Source organism: Pygocentrus nattereri, chromosome 26 (genome assembly GCF_015220715.1).
Source record: "Pygocentrus nattereri isolate fPygNat1 chromosome 26, fPygNat1.pri, whole genome shotgun sequence".
In the NCBI taxonomy this organism is placed as follows: domain Eukaryota; kingdom Metazoa; phylum Chordata; class Actinopteri; order Characiformes; family Serrasalmidae; genus Pygocentrus; species Pygocentrus nattereri.
Window position 1 is genome coordinate 24,519,648 of NC_051236.1, and position 19,815 is coordinate 24,539,462.

Sequence of the window (19,815 nt, forward strand, 5' to 3'; positions counted from 1 at the left end):
TCACCCTCACTCCCTTTGTGACATACTCTCACTCTCCTCCTTTCTATTTCTTTTTCTCTCTCATTCTCTCCATTTCTCCCTATCTGTCATCTTCTCTCTCCTCTCTCTTTCTCTCTTTATATCACATTATTGTTTCTGTGTTGCCTTCTCTCACTTTTTCACATTCTCTCTAGCTCTAGCTCTCTTCCTTTCCCCATCCTCCATTCAGTTTCCTCTCACTCTGTTTTTCCCAGTCTTTCTATTTCAGTCTCTTTCTTTTTTCTCTTGCTATTTCCCTATTTCTATTTCTTTCTTTTGCTTTTTGTCTCTCTTTCACTAAGTATTTGTCCCTTTCTCATCATATCTATCCTCTCCTTTGTTCTCTTTCTTTCTCTCTCTTCTCTCTCAATTTTTCTCTGCCTTTCTCTCACGTTTTCTTTTTCTGCCCCTTTTCCTTTCCTTTTACTGTCTCTTGTTTACTCTCTCGCTCTTTCCTCACACTCCCTCTTTCTGTCTCTGTCTTTCTCTCTTGCTCTTTTTCCCTCTTGTTTTTTTTCCTTTTTGTCTCTGCTTCGCTCTCTCTGTCTCTTTTTCACTCTGTGGTAAGGCACACAGGAACATGAGTGTTGTGGATGTGGAGGCAGTGGAAGTGGCACAATCAGAATTCACAGGAACAGGAGTTACATTCTGATGAGTTTTTACGCAGACACTCTTACGCACTGACTGTGACATTTCTCCTCTCTCTGTCCTGCAGAATGCCATGCTGGGGAACGGACTGGTTCTGCAGAACCTTCTCCACATGCAGATGGCCCAACAGCAACTTCTACACATTAAGGACAAGCACATTACTAATGTGAGTGTGTGTGTCTGTGAGTGTGTGTAGTGTGATAACGTGTGTTTCTAGGTGTTTTCATACCTAAAAGTTCAGACCATGATCTGAACCAGGGTTCATTGTTTTATTATATTGTATACATTGGATCCATTTAGTTTTGGCTTCACATTGCAATTTCGTGAGTGCACTAAAGAACTGTGCATTACACGTCCTGTCGTCATCACCTACTTGGGCTGCGTCTCCCTACACTTAACATTGATCGGTTTGTAGAGGAGTGTGTTTCTGACATTGGCGTGTTATCAAGTCAGTGGTAGCCTTTACCATTTGAATGGAGAAAATTAATATCCTCTTTTTATCTCATCCTCTCAGAAAATAAGGTATAGGTTTCAGCATTTTTGGGCTTTTTTCAAGTTGATTTTGACTTTTTTGTTGGGCCAAGTTACAGTTAAATATTGTCTCTTTTCCTGCCCGTGTGCCACCCTGGCTCACCCTAGTACTTTTTCCAAGCCATCCAAAAAATTATTCACGGATGAACTGAACCATGGTTCATTTTGAACCAAGATCACCTCTTTTGGTTGTACCACATTTTGGTCCTTTGGTCCACACTGTGGTCTGGGGCACCTGCTATGTTGAATCAAACCAAACTAAAAAATCCAAAGGTCCAGACCAGAAAAGATCGGTGTGAAAGCACCCTCACTGTCTGTAACAAGTGTGTGTCTGTGTGTATCTGTGTCTGTATTTCTGCATCTCCTTGAAAAGTAGATGTGTTACATTCATCTTAAGCCAACCATATTATTCAGCAGCCGCTTCTCTTGAGAAGAAATGATTGCTTTGTTCTGTTCCTCTTTTTACATAATGAAAGCTGTGACTTTCACTCAGGAAGACATTATTTTTTGTTTAGCTTGCATACTACTCAGATAGCTTGCGGGCTAAATTATTCTTTTATTTGATATTACACAATAACAGTTGACTTCTGCCCAGAGGAGGCATGTGGGAAAGCAGAAACATGATGTATACAGCTGTAATGCTGGTACTACATCCTCTGCGTATCTCTCATTAATGCCCTCTCAGGAGTGTGTGAGCAGGCAACACAGGGTAATATGCATGCCTAAGTTTGTATCTCTTTCAAATTTTACATTGTGACAGTATCATACTGCACGCAAGTAGTTGTCCCAGATTCATAGAGCAGTAATAATGAATGTTTTTTACAAGTGTTTTCTGATATAGTAATCTTTTAGCAAATTGTTGGTGTTGGAACAAAAGCTTGTATCTCCTTTTTTGTTGTTGTTGTTCTATTTACAGAATTTGAAAATGCTAGCCCTCCCATATCCCTTACATTCTGTTAATATTTCATGATGAATGGAGCAATGAAAATGCAGCAAAATTACTTGGGAAAAATAGTCCTATTGACTTCTGTTCAAAGTTAAGAATGTTTTTTTTTCTTCTCTGGTAAAGTTATATACCACTGTTTTTGGAAGAAAACCTTGTATCTTCAAAACGGTAACTTTACAGGAGAAGAAAAAAACCTACTTTACTTTTAATGTAAGTCCATGGAACCAGACGTCTTTCCAAGTCATTTTGAGCCGTTTCTTTTGGCCCATTCATCATGAAATTTATGCACATTGTAAGTGCCGCAAGTGTTTTCAAATTCTGTCAAAAACTGAAAAATGTCAAAAATGGACAAGTAATTAGTGACATAATTTCTGACCTTGAACTTTTGACATTAGATTTGCAACGAACTAATAACTCTGAAGTTAAAGTCAGCTCTGTTTACACCTATGTTAGGTAAATCATATAAAAATTAGAGGTCTGCACAGGCATGAAATTGAACACTGAACCCAACCCGTACCCACAACTCTCAGACCTAAACCAACAAAGCCTAACAGGTTCTGCTAAATTTGAAACTGAACCCACGTTCATTACTGTGGAATGGCTAACATTAGCTAGCTAGACTTCTGCCTCACATCAGTATCTCATCACTAGCTAACATAACATTAACATAAATATAATTAACAAATGGTAATTATTTAAAAAGAAACAACAATTGACACATCAAAATATTATTCCTGGTTACATTCTGGTGCTCTTGGCCATGTTCTAGTGCCTGGGGATTGTGTCTAAATGGTTGCAAATATCTTGCAGTTGATGGCTGTCTGAAGTCAGAAAACCCTAGACATTAGCAGGCACTAGGTATCCTCCCTGGTGATGGTCTGCCAGTCCTATTATGCAGTCGTTTTCAGTTTCAATTTGTTTTGGGGTTTTTCTGCTTTTAGGTTTGTATTCTTGTCTAAGTGAATCGTCGGCTTAATGGGATTCAATTTGGGTGATTGACTTGGCCAAGAACATTCCTTTTTAGGAAGCATTTGGTTGGATCTGAGAAGACAAAATGCTTCCCTATACTTCAGGACTCGGCCTGCTGCTGTTGTCAGTAGTCACACATCAGCGAGCCAGTTCCACTGGCAACCATACATGCCCATGCCCCCATGTTTCGCACATGAGATGTTTCCTTTTGGGCACTTTACTCATTCCGTCACTGTGTTAATCTGTTCTGAGCCAGAACTCTGTCATCTTTTATGCACTTTTTAACAAACTGTAACTTGGTCTTTCTCCTCTGGAGGCGTACTAGTTGTTTGGGTCATGCAGTGAACTTTCATGTCATGTTGGTATATTTTTCTCTGCCTACATCCTGAAGAGGTTTTTTCATGATTGAAGTGATTCTTCGGGCATCCGCTGCTGTGGTCTTGCAGGGTCTGCTAGGTTCTTTGCTATTGCATTTTTGCTCATTTACTATGTAGCAGACGGTTGATTTTAACAAGTATTCGTTTGGCTCTGTCTTTAATATTTACTGGCATTGTGACTTCATCAGACCTCATAATGAGAGACAGCATTAACAGAGCTCCAGATGCAAATACATCTGGAATGCCAGACCTTTTGTTAGCTCTCTGGTGTATAAACTAATGATGCAACAACACACAGCTAGCCAAAATGCAGTTTAATTTTGGTCCCATGAAATAGGGGTAATGTGTTGCATTATAGACTCCAGTCTTTGTCTCAAGACCACAGTTTTTTTTTACATCTATCTATCTATCTATCTATCTATCTATCTATCTATCTATCTATCTATCTATCTATCTATCTATCTATCTATCTATCTATCTATCTATCTATCTATCTATCTATCTATCTATCTATCTATCTATCTATCTATCTATCTATCTATCTATCTATTTAGCACATGGCTTTGTGAACTGAAGCTCATTTACACCCTCCCATTTATACCAGCTATGTGCTGCACACACTGTGATAATGCGCCACACAAATTTCAATTTTATGCCTCAAGTCTTTTTCATGCCGCTTGCCTCTGGAAGCAGGTACAAAATACAGTCCTACAACATTTCAGAACATACCCATGTGAGTAAGTGGTGTAAAAAGTGAAACAGAAACGTTTAACTTCACTGCTGTGCTGCATGGCTTCTGGCATATTTCATACTTAAATAAAGGTCAAACTTTAACTAATTTAGCCTAAAGCAAATATATTGACCTATTTATTTTACCATTTTTTTTTATATCGCAATGGTATGCAAATGTTGTGTTGAAAATTTGCCACCGTAACAGCCCTGCAGTCAATACATCCATAATACATCAAATATATAATTCATAAAATCTGCATGAATATAGGCTAATGAGAAAAACGGGTCATTCTCTTTGTTATTTTATACAGCCTAACATTAACAGCAGACAGGACAGAGAAATGCCTTTTAACTTACCTTTGTTTGCTTCCAAAAATCTAAATTGAAGTGAGACTGCTAATTGAAAAGCAAGTTTAATTGTTATTTTTACTTCATCATTATGTTATCTACCATATATAAAGAATGTAACATAAACTGCACCTTTTTTTTTATTCTGGTTTTGGTTTGGACTTGACTCAAACACTACCAAATGTTGATCTTGCCTTTGAATGGAAGTGTCCAGGTCTTGACTAAAATTCTAGTAGAGCTGAACACATATGGTTAGTGCCTTCTTTGTGTTATGTGTTTTATTGATTCTATAAGAGAGAGAGATTATTTTGCTGCCTAACTATGCCCAGTCGAGGAGCAGCCCAGTGGGCTAGTGGGAGATTAAAAGAGCCTCACCCAAGGGAACAACCTGGAATACTCAGTCAGTTTTGGGATTTGAACCCATGACCTTCCATTTGCTGGCTCACTTCTGTTTACTTTTCAGTACATCTACCTTGTATCTACACATTGCCAATCTTATTGGGTCCACTTACCAAATAAATGCGCATAAGAGCTGAATAACTATTATCCCCTCTCTACACCGTCCAGTTAGAGTGGTGGACCTTTCTAAGCACTGCAGTGACTCTGACATGGAAGTGATATGGTAGTGTTTTTTGCACTGGTACGAATGTGTCAAATACAGCAGAAGGCTGACATTCTGCACTTTAATCTTAATTTGAAAGTCAATGTGCTGAAGTATTAAGCCAAAACAACAAAAACTTTACCATGTTCCAGTTACTTACAGAATGCATTATATAAAACCATTTTGTGGAGTGTAGTCTTAGAAAGTATGCATGCAGAATTCTTATCCACTGTCCACTTTCTTTCTTTCCTCCCTCCTTATTCCCACCCCCCTCCTCTCCAGATTCCCAGTCTTTTAGGTGACCCCTCCCGGTTACTTCTCCATAAAATTCTTGGTCTGCGTGCGCCAGCTCCGGTGCCTGTGGCGAAGGGGCTGCTGGGAGATTCCCCCACTGGTGGGTTTTGTACGCTGGTCTTGTGTAGGCAGCCAGGCCCCCTCCCTGCACCCATAGTGCAGAGGTCTGTGCTGCTGCTTCAGAGAAATCCATTTGCAATGCAAATCTTTGCACTGTTTGAGAAACCCATTATGAATAGTTAGAGGCTGCTGCTTCAATCAGTGTTTTTTCCTTTTGTGATGTTATTCAATGCGAGTGTGTGTGTGGGTACGTGTGCTATTATCTGATATTTTAAAGCAAATTAAACCTTTGAAATGTGTGTACATGTGTAGGATCATTACCATTTCAGTGTCAGTGCAGTGTTGTCCTTAACAGGAACCAAAAGAAAACGTGGTTCTTTTCAGGCCGTCCATATGATTTTTTTAGTAAATCATCATGTCTGAAATGGAAGCTTTGTAAAAGAAGGACAAATCTTAAAATCAGTGCATGTTAAAATGGTATTATAATTTTTAATTTCTGAGTTTTTGTATGTAATCTTGTAAAATAGTGGCAAATCTAAAAAAATATTTTTGTTTGGGAACCACTGCACCCTGCGCTACTACACCCTGCATGTACCTCTCTGCCATTAATGTATTTTAAAAAGATGTTTTAAGCCAGAACCTTCTCAAAAAACCATCATCATGATGTGTCAGCCATCAGGTAGTATTTATAGCTATTTCATGCAACAACTTTTCTAAAGACTCTTTTAAAACCGTTATCTGCAAATACCAATAAAATTCATTCTGTCGTTCTGCTTTCCTACTTAAATCAGCTTTAGATTTTTTCAGCTTTGCTTTGAATTGAGCAAAAATTCAACAAGTGTTGCTTTAAATTGATAACTGAATGCACAGTAATTACCTTAGTCTCACTCTTCTCTCCTGTTTGTCAGAGTTGGGTCAGGAGTCCACTCCTATTACATCCCAGGCCGGAGGCTCCATAGCGGGGGCGATGAGTTACACCCCAGGCCGCTCTCACACCAGCTCGGGCACTGAGCAGAATGGCATCCCAGCCACCTCTGCTGCCCCAGACAAGCAGCCTGCACCTCCAGGAACCACAGGGGCCTCTGCTAACGCTCACGCTCAGCTACACAGCTTCTTTCCTGGGTTAACCAGAGCAGGCCTGGGGCCCTTATTGGGGAACACAGCTCACAAAGCTCCGCTCAACCCTCACAGTACTTCACCAGAGACTAGTGCTCCAGTTACAGTGAGTGTGTACTTCAGTCTTTTTGCTTCTCTATTTTTTGCTTGTCTTTTGTTTTGTCAATTCTATTGCAGGTATTTAAAATTTCTCAGTGATATTAAAGATACTTAATGTGACTTGATGATCATTAAGAACAGTTTTTGTTTTTAATGGGCCTCATTCACCAACCATTCTTAAGAAGTAATTTCCTCTTAAAGCCCAATTATGCAGTTTCATGAAGATTTTGACATTCACCAGTGTTGTTTCAATTCAGATTTACTGAAAGGTAAGAACAGAATCTATGCGCACTCAAGCACAACGGTGAGCATTTCTGTGGTTTGAGAACACAGCATTAATCTGACGGTTCGTTCTTAAGAACACATTTGAGAAAAAAGATAGGAAGATATTGGTGAATGAGGCTCAATGATCCTAACCATATTTCAAGTAGAAAATGTGTAAATATTACAGATTACATGATGGGCTGTGGCAAAGCTATGGCAACATAAACAATCCCATGCTAGCAGCTCTGTATTATGGCAGAAGTAGGACTTTTAATCTGTGAGATAACAGATCATAGAGGTAGAGTTGTGTTTAAATTGCCAATGTTAAGTGGTTAAAGCAGTGCATTTACCTTTTGTTAAATTTCAGTCAAAGGTAAGTCTGTTCACTCTGCGACCATTGTAGCAATGCTTCCGAACTGTTGTTTCCAGTCATACAAGATCAGGCTCCTATATCTTTGAATAGGGAGAAACCTGGAACTAAAAGCTACATTAAAATTTAAAAACATACTTGAAATCTTTGGTTACGTCTGACAAAAATAGCACACACTGTTTATGCCTTTTAATCAAAGGGTGGGACTTTCTGTAATATACTCATGTTATGAGCTATCGCATTCTTTTTTCAACCAATTAATTATGTCCTCATTGTTTATAATGTTTCTGTTACAATATTGTGGCTAGGTGGCTGTCATAGGCGACAAAGCATTCAAAAATAAAGAATATAGGGAAAGGATAACTAATTAAAATAAACAAACCTAGAAAATCTTTCAAATGCTAGCCTGCTAGTTTGCGCATTAGTTATTGCTAAGGCTCAACTTAAGAGACTTTGGTTTATGTAGGATGGTGGTCTGGCAGGGTTAGCAGACAGAAATCCTGATAGGTGAGAAAAAAAAAACTGACATCAGCTTCTCCCAGCATAGGCCCATCCAGCTCAACAAAGAAAAAAATGGTAAGAATCTCTCCTCTGAGAAAAACTAGCCCTGTGTCCAGTGATGGTTCATCAAGTTAACTTGGTAGCAGCTCCAGGTTTTTTTAAAAAGTTCATTTATTGATTTATTTCCTGCAAACCGTAGAAAGACAGCGGTTTCAAACTGAACTTTTAAACAATGTGTGATGTGACATCCCACATTAACACCACATTTATTGTACCAATACAGATTATCTTGTTCTAGAAATGCAGCTGCGCTTGTGAGACACGCTCTGTGCTGCAGACAGATGTCACGCCTGTACAAAAAGCTGTTGCAGTGGTACAGCGTGACTCTTAGGACATCTTCACATCAGGTTTCAGACTGAAAAATGACTTGTCCTGTCCTGGAAAAAACACATAAGTAAAAGCATCTCAGCTCTCACTGATCAGGTGAAATGGGTCATTTTAAACAGTCTCAGGTGAAATAGCTACAGAAGAAGCCAAAAGGCTAAGGCGAGCTAAGTGGCCACAAACTCTGAGATGGTAAAGTTTGCATGACATTAACAGTTCTGTTCATTCTTACTAGATTAATAACAGTTTTGTGGACAAATTAAAGATGACAGTACACTACAACCACAGCTGTCACTAAGCGGCACTTCATTATATTCTTTCATTTGTGAAGATTAAGACTCAACTTAAAAGCTATCACTGGGTTTCCTTCCTCAGCTGCCTCAGTGTAGGGAACTGTTTGATCGTTTACTGTGGCTATTTTTTTCAGTTACCTAAGTGGACTCTGTTATTGGCACAGGCCTGGAAATGTTATATATTGTTCGGTATGTCCATCATTAAGTATTAAAGTAATGCAGGAATCTATAACTAACAGTAATAATGGATTAAGGCACTACATTGACAGCCCCTTTAAGGCTCTGTGTGTGCGCATGCCTGCTCATACTCATGTGTCTTTGTACAGCTAGTCATTATTTGAATCATAAAGAGCAACCTCATTCTGTCTGAGAAACACAGTCACACTCTTCTCTCTGACATTTTCCTCCCCAGATTTCTTTCTGTCCATATATCCCATTCATCCGTGTGTGTGTGTGTGTGTGTGTGTGTGTGGGTGTGGGTGGGTGTGTGTGTGTGGGTGGTTGGGTGGAGCTGAAGAGTATTAGCTGTGCTCTTACTGTTCTCCGTCCACTTGTGCAGCCTCATGCTGGCTTTGGCCTGGTCTTGACGACACACACGCACACTAATGGACTCTCTTCTGCCTTGCATTATAGATGATGCTTGTGTGTGAGAGTAGAAGAAACTACTTTTGTAGCACTTGTATTAAACAGAGATTGGTTCAGTGTGTGCTCCAGTTTATGAGTGTACCTAGATCAGTTCGGAATGGTTGGAAAATAGCAGCCCCGTAAGAATTTTTCTTATAATTCATTTCCACTGAAGTTTATTTCTAATCAATTTGAGAATGAATTAAGGCCCTACAAAGACAACAGCAAAGTGTTTTTCGATGTGAGGCACCTAGTGGTGTAACAATAGATGAATTTCACAGTAGGATACGATACATAATGTCATTTTTGCAAAAGTATATTTTTTTAGTTCAGAATTAGAAAAGAAGTGCTAACATAACTTCAATATTTGTTTTATTTATATTTATTTTTTGCTAATTCCTAAAAGTTCTTTTTTATTTTATGATTTCCACTGTTGTCTGTATAAGACAAGAGTGCTTGTTGATGGGATGGGAAATCATTTTCAGACATAAATAAAAAGGAATATAAACAAAAGTGCAATATCTATATGAAAGTGAACAAACAAGTAAAAGTAAACAAAAAGTGATACATTCAAATATTAAATGCATTCCAAGTTTTTTTTTACAATCTGAGCTTGTGTTTCTATACAAAAGGTCTGGATGAAATATGTCTGAGAAGGGATTTTCTAACATACTGCAGTCACTCCCATCAAATGGTGGAATCCACAACCGAATGAAGGTGCAAATCTACAGAGCAAGTTTTAGCCATTCACATTGCAAGACTGAAGTCGGCTTCCTTCACCAGCTTTTCATTCAAATTTCCCCTTATACTTCCTCCATTCCACTAACTTTAACATTAATTTCAGCTTTGCGTTTTCTGCTCAGATGACGCATTTAGGTGGGGCCTTCACAAATGAGTTAGCATAATTGAGATCATCTTTCAGTCTTTTCAGTTTCTGGCTGCAGAGTGGAGTTTTTTTGTGTTGATGGTTATTACTTTTATAAATATAATGGATGGTATTCGATTTGCAGTGTATATCATCTTGCAATGGGGAAAAAAGTATTAATATGTGTATTGCAACACCCCTAGTGGCATGGCCCTGCTTGGAGCAAACAAATGCTCTCTCTCACTCACTTGCGTTTAGCAGGCTGAAAATTCTCCACAAGGGGGTGCTATTAGCACTCAAGTAACATTTGGTGCTTCACATCAATGAGACTATCTGACCTTGTTCTGGGCACCTGTGTCTAATAGTAAGAATGATGGAAAGTCTCCTCTTCCCCCATGTGTAGACTCAACCCAGCTGTCAGATGTCTCTGCTGGGAGAACCACCCAAAGAGGTGAAACTTCCCTCCAATCCCTACTTAAACCTGGCTAGTGTACTGCCTGGAGTGGTACTGCAAGGTATGTGTGTACACACACAGTATGCTTAACAATGCACTGTTGTATCTAAACAAAATGTTACTCTCTCTTCCCCTCTCTTCCTCTCTCTTGCCCTTTCTCCATGCACTTAAACTTAGCTCTAATATTACAGGAAAAATATGGCCAAAAATTAATTTTAGCCAGTTATTTGCTAGCCTAAAAGCTCTAGTGCAAAAACTTAAAACTGAAAAAAAAAGAAAAATTAAACTAGTCCTGCATGAAAAACGACTTCAAAGTAAGAGCAAAATGTTGTAAATTAATCTAGATTGTATGTATTCTAATTTTGGTGTTTTTTGAGCAAATACTGACCAGATGAACTTTTTTGTTTTACATTTCTCTCATACACATAAAAAACTGTAGTATATTACCGTATTTGGGTTTAAACTAATATTTTGTCAACAACTACAATACAAACAAATAATGTATTTAATGCAACAAATGTTCATTTTACATCTATCAGTTTGTTCGTTGAACTATTTTATATTAATTTTGTAGTTAGTGTCCAATTCCTGTTTTGGCTAACAAGTGTTAAATCAAGTGTGTTAGCTTACAAGATATATATTTTAAAAGTGTTGCTTTTTACTGTATATATATGTTTATTAATGTTTAATCCATTTAAATATACAAGCAAAAACTCACTCATTACCAAGATGAATGGCTTTACGTATGTGCCTAAGACCTTTGCACAATACAGCTTGTAAGTATTTGTGTATTTATTAATAATTATATTTAAAAACACATTTTTCCTCATGGCTACCAGAAAACCGTCCCTACAGTGTTATAATGGGGGATATTTTAGTCGGTCTCTGCAGAGTCAAACACACTCACATAGTTTGAATATGATTGATGAATTCTCTGATGGTGCTGCCGTGGCCTCCCTGTGCTAGCTCAGTTTTTCACTCTCTTGTGTTTACAGTTCAGAACTGCCTTGTCTCAACTGTTCCCTGCTCAAGGCTACATTTACCGCCAGGGTGCCAACAGCTGGCAGACATAAGCGGCAAAGTGTGTGTGTGTGTGTTTGTGTGAGTGGGTGTGCGACAGGAATGTTGGATAGGCTTTGGTTTATTTCTCTCTGCGTCTCTCTCTCTCTCCCATTCTTCCTGTCTCTCTCTCACTGTGCAGCCCCCAGCAGCAGCAATGGTAAAGGTCAGGCAGTTCAGGCAGTCAGTGGAACCTACAACTCAGTCCTGCCTACAGCTTCACTCTCAAGCACTCAGTACAGCACTGAGAGCAACACATCAGAGTACGCGCACCAGTACACTCAGCAATACTCACAGGTAACTAACACACTCAGATCTACACACAGATACTCTTTACACAGGAATTTGCGATATTTGTCCAGACGTGACAGAAATCCCTTCATGTTCAATGAGTTTCAGGCTTCATTTCTTTATTTGTCGGGTTCAGGTCAGGGTCACATCGGGGGTCTCGTAGACTTCTCCCAGTTTTTATCAAATTTGTTGACTGAAGCCATTAATTGACAAATTTCTTTAAGTTTGAAGTTAAAGTTATTTATGGATAGCTGATAATTAAATGAATAATATATATTTTTTATGGCGTTCATTGCCGATCTGATGACAGCTTTCATTGTTGTAGGGTGTATTTGGGTTCAGATGAAAAGTTCAAGTCCATTTAAAGCTCACAAGTTTACACTACAAAACACACACTAGTACATTCTTTACACTGTAATACAGGACCATACTCTCGACGCAAAAGTATTCATCAGAAAACTTGCCATGCAACTTATCTGTCCAAGTATTCTCTACATTTTACCTGCGATATGCATTAAATGATATAGGGAATAGTTACATAAGTTCTGTTTACTGTAGTGTTTTCTTAAGCTGATATTTCCATTCAACGCCAAGGAAAAAAACAATCAGCTAAATATCAAGGCCAGCATAGAACATGAATTACTGAGCAGTTCTGAGAATAGGGGCACAATACTAATGAGTGCTAATCAGACAGTTTTTAGGGGTTTAGTAGGTGGGGGAGCCCTACTTATTTCATGGATGTCAATAATGTGGAATAATATGAAGTTCTCAGAGCTGATGTCATGGAAATGTGATAATTCATTATAAATACATATCTAACAACATGTTTATGCAGTCAGCTAACTGCGTGTGCCTTTTTAGTGCGTTAAGTGCCAGCACATGTATAGATGTAAATATAAAACAGTGTACATATTATTTAAATGACCTCTAACACGTAGGTATCTTTTAGAACCGTAGTGAAATTTTAAATTCTGAACCTCAGTCATTACTATGTGTATCATTAAACATTCATTTGTAGAATGTCTGGTCTTGTTAGGGTATTTTAGCCAATCAGCTATGTTGTAAGTTAGGGTGGATAAAAATATCTGTAAGTTCTTTAAGTCCAATATTATAACAATTCCATGTGTATTCGTTTCTAATTTTGATCCTCACTATTGTAAAATGTGGGAAACAGTAAAAATGGAGAAACTTCTGCTATGGAGAGCTGTATCCAAACTTATGACTGGTATTGTATGTGGGTTTTTTTCAAAGCAAAAACATATGTAATTAAAAGCAAACTGATCATAGCTTTCTGTTCATTGCTGCCTAGTGAGCTGTTTTTCAGTCAATGACGCTTAAGCTGAGTCACTGTGTCATTTGCAGTGTCCACTTTGGCCTTCATAGGTGAAAAGAATCTCACAAAGAATTTGCCAGCTCTGAGAAAATGTGACAAAAGGCCATGTAGATTCCTTCGGTTTGATGTTTTCCAAAGTACTGCTTGTTAAACCAGTCAGAACACACACTCAAGGCTAACTGTACACACACAGACACACACACACGCACACACCCACACCAAACAGAATATAAGGGACATTTCAGACCCAGCAGACAGACCACTGATGCTGAAATACTGGCTATAACATTCACATTTCTCCCTAATTTAAGTGGCTTTTCTCTCCATCTCTGCCTGATTCCACTACACATATTTCTGTTCAGTGTCAAACATGACAGAAGGGGCTGCAGGGGGTTGGCAGATGCCTGCAGTAAAATGAATAAAGGAGTGTTGAAAACTCAATTGAGAAATTCAGAGGAATTGTGGCAGAATGAGGATGAGCTGGAGCAGTAGTGAGCAGTAATGATTGGTCTTTGGGAGGAAAATGAACAAAGGAACTGAACTCTTTCCTTAGGCAGGTTGAGGAAGGACAGAACAGTAGAGATCTGTCTCGCTCTCTCTGTGCTTGTCTCTATCTCTCTCTTTTGCTTTTAAGTGTAAATCAGAATCATTGGAGTGGACAGGAGTATTATTCAACTGTCAGAGCTGCATTGTAATATTAAAGGAATGTTAATAAAATCAAATGTACACAATTTTCCTCTTACCCTAAGAGTAGTGGATCAACTGAGACGTGTAGTTTGCTTCTTTAGTATGAGGCTAATGCAGCTATTAAGTAATGGATGCTTATGCCCCAACAATTAGCATCATGTAAAGTGCACGTTTGCATTTTGTCTGTACTTTTGTGTGTTTTTGTAGATAACAGTATGTCATAAGGTCTATGCATGTGATGACTTGGCCATGCAGTTTTCACAGTGTTAAGCTTCTATTTCTTGTTAGCTGCATGAACCTCGTAGTTTCAGTGCAAAACTAAAGAAGCAAACATCAGACACCAAATATGTTATTATTGTTAATAACCAATTATGTTACTGAATAATGTAATAATGTAATAAACCTGTGATTTTCAGGGGTTATTGGCCGTTTTGACTGAACGTGTTGAACATGTAGCTTATGTAAAAGCAGGATCATTTTGTGGGTCTTGCTGGTTAGCCTTGCATTTCTCTGAACACATATGTCCTAGAAATGTACAAAAACAATCACATACACATACACACACATCCACACCCACATTCCCCTTTGGGCTTTCGTTTGGGAAGATGAAGACATTTACTGGGAGTAAGTGGCATCAATATGGGTCTCCTCTCCTTCATATTACTGTACCTCTGAGAAAGCGAGAGAGAATGTGGGAGAAGGAGAGAGAAAAAGAGGAGGGGGTTGGCTGGGAGTAGTTTTGTCCCATCTGGTCGCTCACTCCCCCGCACTCTACAGCTCCAGAGAAATGAGACAACAAGCTTTCACGCTGGATAAAGACGGGTTGGGGAGGGGGGTGGTTGGGGGTAGTGAGTGAGAGATAGGAAGAGAGAGAAAGGATGAGAATAGAGAGAGAGTGAAAGAGAGCAGCAATCAGGGCATGACAGAAAGAGTGGTGAAAGCATGTAGAGATGAATTATGCTGATGGAATAATAGAGAGAGGAGAGGAACACAGGAGTGGATGAATGAAATAGAGATAGAGAAAGGGGCAGGAAGAGCTGAAATGTGGAGGCCTGAAGGCCAGAGCTCACTGACCAAGCAAACACCAGCAAACACAAACATTTGGTTGGGGTGCTGGAGAATGTTCTCCCCATTCACACAGTTCTAGAATGCCCCCAATTCACAATGTTCTAGATGTTCTCCTCCATTCACAGTGTTCTAAAATGTTCTCCCTCATAATCACTGTTCTAGAGTGTTCCAACATTCATGCTGTTGCTGAATGCCTTTGGTCTAGATCTGGAATGTTGTTCCAGTTCATACTGTTCTTTAATGTACCCCTATGTCACACTGTTCCAGAATGTTCCGCCCCATTCGCATTGTTCTGTTTTCAGCATTTCTCACTTTTCTAGAATGTTCCCCATCCACTCTGTTCTAAAATGTTCTCTCCCCATAATCACTGTTCTAGAATATTCCAACATGCATGCTGTTCTTGAATGCCTTCTCTATTTCATTGTTTTAGACTGTTCTATACATTCATGTTGTTCTAGAATGTTCTTCCCATGTATACTCTCCTTTGTGTTTCTCTATTTCACACAGTTATAGAACACTGTCCTCCCCTTCACATTGTTCCATACTGTTCTCTCCATTAACATTGTTCTATAATGTTCTCAGTGTTTTCACTGTTCTAGAATGTTCACTCTGATTCATTTTGTATTTGTATCACACAGCAGTATTGATTTTTAGTTTTGCTGTTTTTCACAGTTAAAAAAACCTGTTTCACTGTTTTCATTTGCAAGGGGCATGAGATCATTCTGGAACAAGCATTCAAAACTAAATAAGTGCTTCCTTTCTGGAAATATGATTTCTGCCTAGTTAATGGTTACAGTGCTGTGTATGATTTCCTTTGGTGTAATTTGAAGAAAGCAGAACAGTTTATAAATATCTGGTCAGAAAAAGCTACAGTATGTCAGCATCATTTTAGCCTAGAGGAGCAGCACTCAGGAAGTATTGGTTCATGATGTATAATAAAGCAATTTTAGATATGATCTGATGTATATTATATTTAGAAATCATGATATTTCATTTTATAAATATCATCTAGTACTAACCTGAGAGTAGGGAAGTATATGTGAAGCAGACCTCAGCAGAATTCCACAAACACACGTTTGATGAGCTCAGGTGGGACAGTACGCTGCTGCTGTGAATGTGTGATGTGCATGACAGCTCTTATTAATGTGTGTGTTTTAGGAGGCCATGCAGCAGTGGTACCAACATTACCAGACACAAAGCTACAGCAACAGTGGCCAAGAGACTGCTACAGCTAGCGAATACAGCAAGGAACAGCCTCAGGTGAGCACACGTCTCTTACAAATTAGGCCTCAAATGATATGAACATTTTGTGACTTAAATTATGATAAACGATAATGATGATGTTTCACATGGTCAAAAAATAAGCAGACTCCAGTAGTTTTTCTTAAACAGTCAAGTCAATGTTTTTAAAGCACATAAGAGAGAAAAAGAAAGTCTCAGAAAGTCTCGCTCTCTCTCTCTCTCCCTCCCAGGCTGTAGTAACATCCTCATATGGAGACTACACTACCTATATGCAGGCTGTCAGTCAGTACTATTCACAGACTCAGATGAATCAGGCTGCTGCACAAGCCTACCAGCAGAGAGACCTCAGCAAGGTACACGCAAACTCACAGTCACACACTGCACCTGCAGCAACATCAGTATCCATCATTGACTAAACCTAAGTACTGAACATCCACACATCATCACAGTCGCAACCAAACAAATCTCTAGAATGGTGTTTTCAGGAGACTGAAACTTGTAACTTAATAATACAAGATTTTGTTTTATTTAGTATGTTCATGATAAAATCTTAACACAACGTAAAGACCAGCGTTTATTTTTAAATGGCAAAATGGACTTATATGGTTTTAATAGCACAGACACTTTGTTCAGCCATTCGCATTTATAGGCTTTTAAACTGAACATCACCAGCTGATCAATTACTCACATACGTACTTTGAATGTCACTTTGAAAATATTACAACATAGATTTTCAGTCTGACAGAGAAGTAAGGGGGTGTGCAAATGAAGCTAAAACTCTGAAATAATGAGATCTACACTCCTGTAGAAAGAAAAAAGGACAAGCTTGTCCAGAATATGTGCCAGTTAGGCAATGTTTTGTTCTACAACCAATACAAACATGGAGAACCACTGGATGTTTACAGTGTTATATGCCATCTGTTCAGAATACAGTTATGGTTATAAATTATTAAGTAATGTTAGGAGCTGACCTGGTTGGTAATAAAATGGTATTCAATGAGAATGGAAGCTATTGGGTAGGGCTCTGTAGCCTTCACATTGGGGTACTTTGTTCACATTTGTTTATTGAGATAATTCTGCTGCTATAGTCATTTGCCTAAATTTACATTATCAATTACATTTTCAAGTTCATCATGAGTGCTTATTAATTAGGATATTCAATGGCTGAATGTGAGTTTTGTGATTTTTTTCTTCTCTTTAAACAAAATTGAATTATAAATCTCTGTTTTTAATACTCAATAGTACAAAGTTGATAAAAATGGACAGAACTGGCTTGCGCCGAAGATTTTCAATACAGTGTTTCACATTTTAAATGATCAGAACTGGCATATCCAGTAGCAGGACGTGGAACTAATTATTTCCAATATATATCTGAGTGAAACAGCATGTTCATTTAACAGACTATGGGAGGCTGCAGCTGAGAGCTGTCCTGTTGCTGGTGTTCTGGGACTTTAGGGCTACAGGGTGGTCCCACTCAGGTCCTGTGTGTCTCTCATGTTTAATGACACAGTGTCATACAGGAACAGCTTTATTATTTCTGTCACTAGCTGCCTAAACTGAGTGCTGAAGCATTTCCAGCAGGAACGTCTTCATGTGTGTGCTTGCATGTGTAGTGTATTACTTAAAGTAAACTGTACTTTAATACCTTAAATGGCCAGGGCCCATCAACAGGCCCAACACTTGATTACACACTTTTATAACCTAAGAATAGCTCAACCAGTTTGTATAGTAGCCTGTGTAGTTACTGACTAATGAGCGCATGTCATAAGCCAGGGATTTTAAGGGGTTAATGCTGCTGTTGTGAGTAATTATTTATTTTTATATTTCTAGAGTGTTTTTAAAGCAACCAATGTTTAACCAAAGTGCTTTACATCTTTAAAACTACATATCAAGGTTGTTTGACCAATGGCTGTTCACACTCTAAAGTGTTTGTGTGTTGTAATGAGTAAAAATAGATTTTGAGTTTTGACTTAAAAAGGAGGTTTGGGCTTTAATCCACCCACCCCCTTTCTCTCTGTCTCTCTCTCTCTCTTTCTCTCTCTCTCTATCTATCTACATCTTATCTCACTTGCTTTCACTGCCTCCCTTTTTTTCTCTCCCTCTCCTCCTCTCTTTCTCTCTCTTTCCTTCCTTGTTCTTTGTTTTCTGTCTCTGTCAATCCGTCTTTCTCCTTCTCTATCTCACTTCTCCTCTTTCCTTCTCTCTCTCCTCTCACACATCTTTTTTGTCTCTGTCTCTCACTCCATCTCCTTCCTTCTCTTTCTTACCCTGTCTGTCAATCTCTCTATATATTTGTCTGTCTCTTTCAACCTCTCTTTCTCTGTCTTTTTTGTCTCTCTCTCTCGGTTTCCCTCTCTTCCTTATCCTTTCTCTCTCTCTCTCTCTCTCTCTCTCTCTCTCTCTCTCTCTCTCTCTCTCTTTCTCTCTAGGAGCTGGAGGTAGTAAAGCCCCCCCTGGCTGCCCCTCTGTCTCTGAATGGCACTGCCCAAACCGTGCTGCCCGCCTACAGTGCCCTGCCAATCATGCCTGGCTTCATCACCCCCACACATGCTCACACACACACACCCAGCCCTGTCACACACACGCACAGTGCGCACACAGTGACAGACTGGAACCAGTATTACTATGTAAGTTTGCATGCGTGTGCTGGGCCTCACTTTGGCAACACAAGTGTATAATTAATTGTAATGCCAATGAAGCCAGTCCAATTGGATTAGAGAGAGGAAGAAATAGTGGGGGAGTCAACTTGCTTCGGGGAGAAAGTGACTGAATTCTTGTACAGTCTTAACAGATTTATATCCATGCGCATCATTTTGTGTGTATATTTAGATATTTAGATTCAGATTTTGCTCTTTATTATCATATGCACAAAGAAACGGGTTGCACCACAGATTAACTATACATGGTAATCCTTGGTGTCATAAGAAAAATGTAAATTTTGGTAGAATTATATACACTACATGTCTAAAAGCCAACAGTTGTTCTTAAATCAAGGGTATTAATAATTTTCACCAATTTCCTGCATTAACAGCTGGGGGGGGGCTTTATCCTCCTCTAGCCAACACTCGGAGGTTCATGTGAGGCTGCTCTAAAGCATGTCTTAATATCAGTAGTGCTTTTCTGTGGAGATTACACAAGCTGTGTTTGTGTAGTTTTGTGTGGCACAGAATCTTTTCCCTCTTGCAGCAAAATAAGCAAGCTGATTGGCTTAGAACTGTTCATCTTATCGAAGGGCAGGACTTGCCACTTTAAGCAGTATGATTACAAAATGAGCTGTTTTTGCAGCTTATTTTCCATACATGAAGGGGATGGTACATTATAATACTGTCTATACAGTACATCAGACTAAACATCAAACCAAAAATGGAGGAAATTTAGAAATTTAATTCATGAAATGGAAATGCCCTACAAGTGATAAATAACATGTAGTAATTGTCTGCAGTAATTGATTCAATTAAGTATTGAATCATCTAAAACACTACTCATAATCTAACATTTCTTCATTTTTTACAGCTTTCTGCAAATTAGTTGAAACCTCTGAAGCTTTAAAGAAGCATCATAATAGAATTATTCTATACATGTACTTGCATCAAAATTGTTTTTTATTTTCTTGAAAACGGCGATTCCAAACTTTTGAATAT

At 38.7% G+C, this 19,815-nt stretch overlaps 1 protein-coding gene across 3 annotated transcripts in view; it reads left to right on the forward strand.

Moving 5' to 3' along the window:
* raver2 (ribonucleoprotein, PTB-binding 2) overlaps positions 1 to 19,815 on the forward strand; it is a 90,947-nt gene that overhangs the window by 62,092 nt on the left and 9,040 nt on the right. Inside the window, exons 7-14 of one of the 3 annotated variants that reach the window (XM_017684586.2) lie at positions 734 to 832; positions 5,453 to 5,564; positions 6,433 to 6,746; positions 10,444 to 10,555; positions 11,696 to 11,850; positions 16,091 to 16,192; positions 16,405 to 16,527; positions 18,604 to 18,801. In XM_017684586.2, the coding sequence (XP_017540075.1) occupies positions 734 to 832; positions 5,453 to 5,564; positions 6,433 to 6,746; positions 10,444 to 10,555; positions 11,696 to 11,850; positions 16,091 to 16,192; positions 16,405 to 16,527; positions 18,604 to 18,801 (1,215 nt within the window). The remainder of the gene's footprint in view (positions 1 to 733; positions 833 to 5,452; positions 5,565 to 6,432; positions 6,747 to 10,443; positions 10,556 to 11,695; positions 11,851 to 16,090; positions 16,193 to 16,404; positions 16,528 to 18,603; positions 18,802 to 19,815) is intronic. The other 2 variants (XM_017684588.2, XM_037534835.1) reach the window with 2 other exon arrangements.